General features: G+C 39.7%; 1 protein-coding gene across 1 annotated transcript; it reads right to left on the bottom strand.

The window, feature by feature from the left end:
• Positions 1 to 8,764: 8,764 nt before the first annotated feature.
• Positions 8,765 to 9,694, bottom strand: LOC118237641 (vomeronasal type-1 receptor 4-like). Its single transcript, XM_027434247.1, has one exon. The coding sequence runs from the start codon at positions 9,683 to 9,685 to the stop codon at positions 8,765 to 8,767; it is 921 nt and encodes a 306-aa protein (XP_027290048.1). The 5' UTR covers positions 9,686 to 9,694.
• Between the last annotated feature and the right edge of the window lie 272 nt (positions 9,695 to 9,966).

Here is a 9,966-nt window from a genome sequence, read left to right as displayed (position 1 = left end):
TTCTTCAAAATATGTGAGGTCATTTGGGACAGGGTCTAGGCCATCTCCTGTGTATCTAGGCTAAGAGAGTCTCCTACTTGGGAATTGGGCTCACGGAATCCACTGGAGCATTAGGGATACATTCTAGTTCCAATGCCATAGGCCACACAGACTTCCCAATGCTCCTAGCTAACATCGATTTTCGGGAGGTCATGAGGTACCACATTCTCACATCAGACGTGTCTGCAAGTTATGTGAAAATTAAAGTTTATGTGTGTCCCCATATGTGTTTTACTCTATAGACTTCCACATATGTATATGCATGGTCATGCATTATTTTCAAACATTCTAATTCCATGTAAAATTGTTTAATAATCATATAGTATATGTCTTGGTTTGGATGAAATACTACCTATAAGCTAAGGTGTAATATGAAAAAATAAATGACACAAAGACTGATATTGGGGTTCAACCTTCAAAATGAATATCAGAAAAGCAAAGCAGCTGCCCACTAGCTTCTACCTCAGGCTCAATGAGCTCATTCTGTCTCCACAGCTCTCACCAAGCCTCAAACTGTAACTTCACTTCAGTATGACAGGACAACGAATGCTCTCTGAGACATTGCTTCTGTCTTATATACTTCCCTGATGTTTGGTTTAAAGGCGTGAGCTATAATACTCTTTTAGAGTGATTTACACTTGCGTAGATCTGAGTGGCCTGGGACTCACAGAGATATGTCTGTAACCCCTCACCCAAATTCTCATATGTAGCTCCAGTGAAACTCATCATTTCACCAAATTGGACTTTGGTGGTGTCTGAAAATTGTCTGTCATGGGTTCCCTATCTAGGGTGAGCTGACATGTGTTGCATGTCCCTAGGACGTCTAGGCTCATTTGTTTCCTTGCTATTGTGAATAGGGTGGCAATAAACATAGTTGGACAACTTTCTCTTTCTAGTGTGAATGTGTGTGTGTGTGTGTGTGTGTGTGTGAGTGAGAGAGAGAGAGAGAGAGAGAGAGAGAGAGTGACAGAGAGAGAGAGAGAGAGAGAGAGAGAGAGAGAGAGAGTGTGTGCATGTGTGACACAGCCTCTTTGTGGTGGTCAAGGGAAAACCTTGTGTGTCCTTGTTTGTCTCTTACCAGCATCACTGGTGACCAGCTTCTGAAAATTTTCTTGTCTCTATCTAATCCAGGGGATTAAATTCATGGGGAGCCTCCCTCTCAATTAAATTATGACTTTTAAAATATAATGGGATTGCTAGAAAGGAAACTAGAGAAGACTCTGACTAATTTCTGAGAATTTCAGAGCACAATTTTAGATAAATAGATCCTGACCTGGAAAATGATTTCTGTGAATGAACTCCTGATCTTATGGGGAAGAGAAGGGATGTTAATTAATAGCACGGATTTGGGAAATGTATTCTTGGGTACAGGCTAGTCTAATTTTGGAATTTATAAGTGAGGTGTATTTCACTTGGAAATAGGGACCTGTCAATGCTAGGTGCCTCCCATTGTGTTTTCTCTCCCTTGGGTAAGTCTTTTCTCAGGCTTAGTGTCCAATGCTAATTTTAGAAGTGTGGATTCAATGAATCTCGCTTGGCCTACACTGTGTGTTGGGGTTAGCAACTGATTCACACTTGAAGGGCCCCATTTGTCATAAGCACATGCCTTGCACTGAGCAGACTGTGTTCTTATCCCTGAATGTTCTTCCAATACACATCAGGAAGACAGAAAAAGCCGACTCCAGAGTGAGCATTGACAGCCTTGAAAAGTGTGTTCAAGCAGTTGCTCTTATTTTCCCACACTAGAACTCTAAAAATGAAAAACTCTTTGTGCTAAAGTGACACAAAAACAAAAATATGAACATACAGATTTAAATAAAAGAAAAGAAAATCCCCCACACAAGTGGGTAGTACATGACATAAGCATCCCCAAGTACTCTTGTGGAAAGTTCTCTAATCCTGGGCCAGGCTGGTCTAGATAGGACAATCCAGGACAGCGAGAGCTACATAGAGAGACACTGTCTCAGGTAAAAAAAAAAAAAATCAGAGACCACTTTTAGTGGTCTTTGATAAATAAATATAATGAATTAAAAATAAAGAGACCACTTTTCCCCCTGAATCAAAGACAGAAGCCAAAGAAAGCTCCAGCTCTTTGTCTCTGATACTTTGTTGGAAGGAGAACACATCCTAGCCAAGCATAGTAAGTCACTGTAGTGAAATAGACTGTACCACACCGAGAGGGAACATCAAGCCTGGCATTTGTGTGCCATGACTTCTGATCCTGTGTTCTCACATACAGGTCAATCCAAACTTGTTAGTGTTACCCAATTTCCAAAGATATTTCAATCCGAAACGTTTCTGTGAACAATGTCAAACCTTGGCAGTGGAGTGAGGCAGAGGGTAAGGGGTTCGCAGGAGATTCTGAAGCACAGGATAGAAAAGACAGAGGCTGAACATAGCTCATCTCTTTAGGAAGTCAGGGGATTGTATATTATTGAGGAGAAACATGATATTTGGTAGACGAGATGTAAGAACTAGTCTGTGGAGGAATTAAAATGTTGTGGGCAGATTATGAGGTTTTTGTTGCGTAGATTTTGCCCAGTGTGTGTGTGCGCGTGCGTGCGTACGTGCTTGCTTGCGTGCGTGCGTGCGTGCGTGTGTGTGTGTGTGTGTGTGTTAACTTTTGTAGAAAGCTGTCTTGTAGCCTAGTCTGCTCACAAACTCACTAAGCAGATGCGAATGACCTGCTCTACAATCCTGTGGCTTCTGTCTCCACTTTGCTGCCGTTCCATATCCGGCTCAGTTTTTCAAGCGTCATTGCTGCCCTGTGAGTTTAATGTTTCTGGTCATTTGCTTTTAATAGTTTTCTTTCAGGACAAGTGTTCTATGACAAGTTTTAATGGGAGGCAATGATCAAACTCAAAATTTGAGGATCACCCACATAACTTCACCTTTTGCAGGGAAGCAGGAAACCCTGAGCTACGACACAGCTTGCTGTGATTTTAGGGTGGGTCTGACCATCTTCATCACCAGATTTTACCCCCATGTTGGGACCTATATTGATCTACTTTACATCTACTCTTTGGTCTGTTCTATGTAGTTAAATCCTAGTATAAGATATTTACTCTCAGGAAAGGAGGAAATCATCTATGAGAAAACTCTCAGTTGTTTTTGACTTTAATTATGTGTCTCTTCTCTTTTTAATTTATACCTTTTACACATCAAACAATTGTTGGCACGAACCTTCAAGGCACATGACAGATAATTATGTGACAAAGTTGAATCTTTCTGAGGATCCTCAGCTATCAGTCTGGGGTACATAAGCTCCCTCTTGTTTAGGGCAGCTGTTTCTGTGGTTTCTCCAACCTGGTCTGGACCCCTTTGTTCATCATTCCTCCCTCTCTGCAACTGGATTCTAGGAGTTCGGCTCAGTGTTTATCTGTGGGTCTCCACTTCTGCTTCCATCAGCTACTGGATGAAGGCTCTAGGTTGGCATATGAGCTAGTCATCAATCTCATTATAGGTGAAGGGCATTTAAGGTACCCTCTCCACTATTGCTTAGATTGTTAGGTCTTGCTGGTGCAGAATCCCTAGACTCTGGTGGTGTTATATTAGTCTTTATTTTCTGATCATATACTATCAATTTCCCATTCCTTCTTTCAGTAGGTACAGGTGGGGTCTCTCCCTCTCCTGGTGGGTATGGGTCCAAGGCTCAAATGGTTGTAGATGCTGGATAGTTTGTTCTATCTCCAAGTCTCTCTCCTGGTGGTTGCAAATGAGTCTCAGACACCAGTGTTGTCAGATACTGGATGGTTTCTTCTACCCCCAGTACTCTGGGAAATTCAATGGGTTGGACAGCACTATCTGCCTGGATTAGTAGCCTCTAACTAGCAGAAGGGAGGAGAGCAGGAGAAGGCCAGGCACTCATATCCTGCTGTGGGTGCGTGCGGGTCCAAGACTCAGAGGACAGCAGCCTCTGGATAGTTTCATCTGCCCCCAGGTCTCTGAAGAATTCTGTGGACAGGAAGTGACTATGTACCTGATCATGGTCCTCCAAGGAGGGGCAGAGCAGGGGAAGGGCCACACTTAACTCTCTCAGTGGGTGCAGGTCCAAGTTTCCAATGGAGGCACACTTTACACAAGCCTGTGAGAAGGAGGAAACTAACAGAGACATTCCTTTTCCCAGAAAAGGGGAAAGGGACAAGACCTTCTGAGCAATTTGGGAGAAAGTGGGAAGGAAGGTAGGAGAAAGAGGAGGGGAGAAGAGAAGGGTGGAGCAGAACATAAGGGGTCAGGAAGGTCGAGTTGGGTGAAAACAGAGAAAGACAGCAAGAAAAGAGATACTTTAATAGAGGGAGCGGTTATGAACATAAGGATAAATCTGGCACTAATGACGTCTTCAGGAATACACAAGGATGACCCCAATTAAGAATCTAAGCAGCAGTGTAGAGTTTACCTTAAATGTTCTTCTATTATAATGAGATTGATCACTGCATAAACGCCATCATATTTCTTTCATCCTGTACTTGATGGAAGCAGAAGCAGAGATTCACAGATAAGCATTGAGCTTAATTCCTGGAGTCCAGCTATAGAAATGATGGGTGATGAGCAAAGGTGTCAAGACCATGCTAGGGAAACCCAAAGAAACGGTTGACCTGAACAACTGGGTGTTCACAGACCCCAGAATGCCAGCTGGATAATGAGCACAAAACCTAAACAAGGCCCCTGAGCATGGCTGTCAGTTTTGGTGGCTTCGAGAGTTTATGGGGCCTCAGTCAGTGAAATCAGTAGTTATCCCTAGTTCACGAACAGGAATTGGGTGTCCTTTCTGTTTGGAGGGACACTCTCTCAGCCTAGATACACAGGCGTGGGCCCAAGTCCTGCCCCAAATGATATGCAGACATTAATGATTCGCCATGGGAGGCCTCACCCATGCTGATAGTGGATGGGGGATGGGATGGGGACTTGGTAGGACAGGTGGGAGAGGGAACTGTGATTGATACATAAAATGAGATTGTTTTCATTTAAATGAAAATAATCAAAAATAAAATATATTCAGATTGTAATATGAGATGCAAAAATGTGCTTTAAAATAAAAAGTAACATAAACCTACTACCAGAGTGCTGCATCCCATTCACCTGACTTTATTTACCTGTCTATCTCCTTGACTCTACCTCCTACAAGCCAAGTGCTGTAACATCTATCTTCTAAATGACTCATCAAATTGTTTTAGTTGTATATAATTCTTTTATTTGCATATATTCATTTCCTCAAAAAGTGCATGTCTGCCCTCTTGGTTTTGCCTGAGGAGTTACATTACTAGCATACTTTATTCACAATAACTTTTTCTATAAGAAAATGTCTCCTTTTCTGCAAAGAAGAAATGGTTCTTACCTGGGGTCCTCTGTTCCCTAGAAAGTGCATACCCCAAATAATCCAACTCCTTTCCACTGGGGGAAAAAAGCTCCATCTTCTCCATGATGTAGTCTAACATATAGACTTTGAGGGGAGACCGTCAATCATGACTTGACCACCATTATTAACTGGCATTGACATTTGGTTTTCACTTTTAATTTAAATCTGTCTGTCTGTCTATATATTTTATGTCACTTCTGAAGTTTTCCCTCTCTCATTTCCCCTCAGTGCCCCTATCCCCACTGCCCTCTGTCCCCATCCAGCCTCTCCTCTTCCATTTCTGTTCAGGAAAGGTCAGGTCTCCTGTGAGTACCAACAAGACATAACAAGTTGAAGTAAGACTAAGGATCCCTCCTGTATTAAGACTGGGCAAGGCAACCTAGCATGAGGAGTAGGGTCCCAAAAGCCAGGAAAAGAGTTGACAAAATACAGGCAGACAGAACTCTATGTATATATAACAAATAAATCTAGAAAATAATAGTAGACAGCCCCTGTACCCACTGTTTGGAGTTCCAAAGGAGGACAAAGCTACACAACTGTAACTTATATGTAGAGTGCTTAATAATTAACCAATCAACACACTATGGGTGCCATCCTGTTCAGAGAGTCTGTATCTGCATATTAAGTTTCGTTTCATTCAGGTACCTTTATTTTTATTAATATTTGCCCAGTCTACAAAATAGGATTATTTTCTTTATTTATGTTTGCATGAATCAGAGCGTTTTTAAAAGTTCCTCTCATATAAATCTTAGCCTCTTACTTAATGCATTATCTGTGAGCTTTCTCTGGCCATTGCAGAACTTGTCACTTGGTATTCTAGCTCGAAAATATCTGAAGATTTTATTCTCATTTTGTTTTTTATTCTGATCAGTAGTTATCATCTTTTTCAAAAATTTGTTTTAATTTATCTTATCTTATTAGTATATCTTATTTTCATAAAAGACAATTTGGATGTGAATATGCTGTAAGAGGGAAGGTTGCAACATGCTACCAGCAGAATCAAATGAGAAAATCAATTTGCATGTCCAGATGTCAGAAAGTATTTTATTAATATCCAGCATTATAAATGCCATGGAGTGTCCATCGATGAATAGATCCCATCTCAGCATAATAAAACCTGCATACTATAAATCTCCAGTCAAGGGCTAGGACATAAGCATCTTATAAGGAATAGGCACACCATTACAGATCACCTCCAGTTATGTTTAATCTTTAAAAGTGCTTTCTGTATAGTAATATAATTAAGTAATGACTTGTAAACACAATTCATTTCCATTTGAGCCACATTTTTAAAAGGAATAGTTAGGAGGGAGAGAATGAGCAGAATAAAATTAAGACAGCAGTGGTCATGAGTTTAAAGAATTGTTCTCAATGGCAATGACAGAGGCTCATGTGTCAAGAGTATGTATTCATGACAAGAGGAGTTGTAAATTAGTAAAATTGAACCAAAAAGCATTGGGAGTGGAACAGAGAGGATATAGGGGATCATCTAAAATATTTGATTTGGAAGGAGTCATAGAACAAGAGTACCGTAGAAGCAGAGACCAGGCTGGCCTCGAACTCACAGAGATCTGCCTGCCTCTGCCTCCCTAGTGCTGGGATTAAAGGCATGCGCCACCAATGCCCGGCTTTCATATGATTGTTTTATCTTACTATATTTTAATTTGTTATGTTTTTTCTTGTCTGAGAATCCTATTGCTTCCAAATGACTGAAAGGGAGTGGATCTACAGGAAGGGGTGTGGGGAGACGTTTCAAGGGAGATGGAGTGTAATCAGGCTATGATTTTTAAGAGTAGATTCTACTTTCAATAATATGTTCAAAAAAGGAAAACAAGATTTTCTGGCATCTATTATAACAATCATGCTCTTTCTGTCATTTAGACTTACTCATAGCGATTTACATTTATTGCTAGCTATATGTGGAATACACCGGTATCTTTGAAAAATATGTAATTATGTTTCATTTTTAACTAATATCAGTTTATTTTAATGAACTCACAACTAAAAGCATTACTAGGCAACAATGAAATAGTGAATCATAGTAATAATTGGCCAGGCCAAAGTACTGTACATTTCACTAAACTTCAGTGTAGTTTGAATAGCCCAGGTGAAGCCATCCAGTTTTGCTTATGTTTTTACCTTGTCACTAGCCATTACATTTTATGTAGCAGAAATAACGGGCAATAGAAAATAATTAACTTATATCCTTTTTCATGAATATGCATCTTTTTATCTGGTCCTCACTTAATACTACCTTTATTGGTCTCCTTTCCAAATGTGATATTGAAGTTATTATACTGACACCCCTTTGATTATATAATTGTAGGTGTTATTGTATAATATTTTCATATGATGGGAATCATGTGATGTTTTAATCTTATATTGAATTTATGTGACCTGGGGTAAAGTTACCCCATATACATCCAACAATTTGCTGACATATTTCCTGTCATCATGTCTCCATGTTGTCAAATGATAATCCATTTTGCATATAGACACATTTTAACTGTCACTGTATCTGTTTACAGGTATCTAAGTGGCTTCTATTTTCTGTCTTATAGTACATAAGCAGCAATGAAAAGGGGTGTGCAAATGTCTACAGTGTATGATATGGAGTCCTTGGTAGATACACACAAAGATGGAATACATGGGTAAAATATTGATTCCATTTTCAGGTGTTTTTGAAAAGCCACAACTGATTTCCATAATGGCTATGTTAAATTCCTTTTAACTCTTTAGTGAAGATAGCATTACACTGATGACAAACCATATAAAGACAACATCGGCGAAGAATATGTACAAATCAATATCCCTGCTGATGCTGGTTCTTATAAAATATCAAAATAATTTCAGAAAAATACCAAAACTATTTGTACTTTTGAGTTGATTTTATAAAAGTTGAAAGATAATAATCCAGTTTTTTTTCTGGCATTCATGTGGGATAAAGCAGTTGTCATGGGAAGAGGACCTTCTGACATACAAGTTCATTGCCAGTCACTATTTCAGTATCCATGCAATTAGAATATACTACACCGAGCTGTCTGTGAAGTCAACAAGGATTGAAGATCACCTTACAGAATGAAAGCTACAAGAATGGCAGTTTTATCGAGAGCATTTTGCTGGATCCTTTGCACATCAGGTGGGCAGAGTAAAGACTCTCACAGCTTCATGTTGAATAGTTCTATAGGTATCACAAGATGGGATTGGCTCATGTAGACTGCTGAATCTACCAGCTGACAAAGCTTTCATATTCATTTCAGCTAATCTTAAAAAGACAACCTGCTAATTACTTTACATTCTGTATTGGAAATTTGAGAGTGAGTGGTGAGTAAACAACTGGATACTGAGAAAAATATATTATTTTCATAGTTAAAATGAGATTAAATTATTCTTATTTGTTATAGAGACCAAACAAAGCTTGGATACAATAGAGTAACGATATATGAGAACAAAGGGTAAAAATGATGGAAAACAGAGAGAAGCTATTCGATTGGTGTTCACCAGCCACCAATTATGATTATATAAAAAAATAATGCAGCCTCTTAAAATGGAGGAGAGAGTATGAAAAGCCAGAAAGGTAGACACAAGGATCAGAATGTTCTGGGTGACTCTGGATTCAGTAGATTTTCTACTGGAACCGTGAGTGCTGCGGATGTGTTGAACCCTCTGCTTGTGTCTGTACAGAATAAAAATCATGGAGCCACTGGACCACACCAAGAGCACAGAAATGAAGACTTCCGGGCACACCACCAGTGCTGCATAGAGTGAAGGGCCAATTCCATCCCACCCTACAATGGAGCAGTAACCTAAATCTCGTTTTATTGTCACATTTTTGCTACCCGAATTAACAAACGAATATGGAAAAATCAAGATGAACAGGATCCAAATGAGGGAGACGTGGTAGCCAGTGATCTTCTCAACTTTGACTTTATGACACTTCCAACATGATTTCCTGGGACTAATGGTCAAAGCCTGGAAGACACTCAAGAGGCAGGTGGTGCCAATAGACACACTCCTACCAAGTCCTTGAATGTACAACAGGAGCTGGCATCCAAAATCATTCAAGAAATGCTTAAATCCCCAAACCGCCATTGTTTGGGGCACTCCTGTAGAGAGAATGATCAAGGCATTGGCTGACAATATGTGAATGAGAATCCAATCAATGGGCTTTAATGTGTTTTCTCTCCAGTAAAGGATTACATAGTAGAAAATTAGGGAGAAATTTCCCAGAATTCCAGCTGTAGTTTGTGATAAGTAAATAAAGCCAATTGCCAGATTCCAGAAATGCATTCTGTGATTTGGCACAATTTCGTTAAGTATATGATGCTGCTATTCTTCTGGTCAAATATATAGTGACAAATATTTACAGACTTCCATCAGGGTATAAGCCTTTATTTGATGGGGCTACTGAGAGCCTGAAACTTAAGGTCTAAAAGAAGGACTCAAAAAGTTCAGGTGTTCAAGGACAATCCCAACAAAAAAAAGACCTCATTATAAAGTTTGGCAGAAGTTACTTTCCATGTATGTTACTGTGAGAATGAGCAAATATCTCTGATTCCACATCAGATGGA

Source organism: Cricetulus griseus, chromosome 9 (assembly GCF_003668045.3).
Source record: "Cricetulus griseus strain 17A/GY chromosome 9, alternate assembly CriGri-PICRH-1.0, whole genome shotgun sequence".
Taxonomy (NCBI): domain Eukaryota; kingdom Metazoa; phylum Chordata; class Mammalia; order Rodentia; family Cricetidae; genus Cricetulus; species Cricetulus griseus.
This window is presented reverse-complemented; position numbering and strand designations above follow the sequence as displayed.